This window comes from Octopus bimaculoides, chromosome 25, assembly GCF_001194135.2.
Source record: "Octopus bimaculoides isolate UCB-OBI-ISO-001 chromosome 25, ASM119413v2, whole genome shotgun sequence".
In the NCBI taxonomy this organism is placed as follows: domain Eukaryota; kingdom Metazoa; phylum Mollusca; class Cephalopoda; order Octopoda; family Octopodidae; genus Octopus; species Octopus bimaculoides.
Window position 1 is genome coordinate 25,711,825 of NC_069005.1, and position 1,026 is coordinate 25,712,850.

Genomic DNA, 1,026 nt, shown 5'->3' on the forward strand with positions numbered 1-1,026 from the left:
ATACACACACACAAACACCTATACACCCATACATCTATACACACACACACACACCAATACACCTATACACTCACAACGACACACACACACACACACACCGATACACCCATACCCATACAGATACACACACACACATACACCAATACACACCCATACATCCACACACACACACCAATACACACATATACCCATACACCGATACACACACACACACATCCATACACATACCATACATGAGAAAGGGAGAGAGAGAGAGTATTATGTTAAGAAACATTACTGTACCTCTTTGATGTTTCAGAAAAATTGATGATATAAAATGACTGAGGATCTGAAGAGAAACAGACACACAGACAGACACGTTAATTATGTTGTTACAGTGTGTAAATATATGTTCGTTAACAGACACAATTATAGTAACGATGTGTGTAAGGTGTGTGTTTGTAGAAGTGTGTCTGCATGTGTAAACATATGAATGTTACATGTGTGTGTTTGTAGAAATGTGTGTGTGTGTGTGTGTGTGTGTAAACATATGCTAAGTTTACATGTGTGTGAGTATGTAGAAATATATGTGCATGTGTTTAGAGAAATCTGTGTTTCTGTGGAGATGTGTGTGTGTGTGTGTAGAAATGTGTTCATAGAAATAAGTATCTATTTGTCAAAATGTGTATATGTGTGTGAAAACGTGTGTGTGTGTTATGTAGGGTGTGAATATATTTTCCTTTTACTTGTTTCGGTCATTAGACTGCAGCCATGCTGGGGCAGCATCTTGAAAAATTTTTAGTCAGATTAATCAACCCCAGTGTTTTTTTTTTTTTATGCCTGGTACTTATTCTATCGGTCTATTTTGCTGAACCGCTAAGTTATGGGGATGTAAATACACCAACACCAGTTGTCGAGCGGTAGTGGGGGACAAAGACACACACAACACACACACGATGGGCTTCTTTCAGTTTGAACTCAGAACGTAATGGCAAACGAAATACTGCTAAGCATTTCGCCCGGTGTGCTAACGTTTCTGCCAGCTCA

The 1,026-nt window shown here is 38.9% G+C and overlaps 1 protein-coding gene across 1 annotated transcript in view; it reads right to left on the reverse strand.

Moving 5' to 3' along the window:
- Positions 1 to 1,026, reverse strand: part of LOC106878833 (uncharacterized) — a 23,331-nt gene that overhangs the window by 16,074 nt on the left and 6,231 nt on the right. The window contains exon 5 of the mRNA XM_014928174.2: positions 283 to 328. Coding sequence (XP_014783660.1) covers positions 283 to 328 — 46 coding nt within the window. The remainder of the gene's footprint in view (positions 1 to 282; positions 329 to 1,026) is intronic.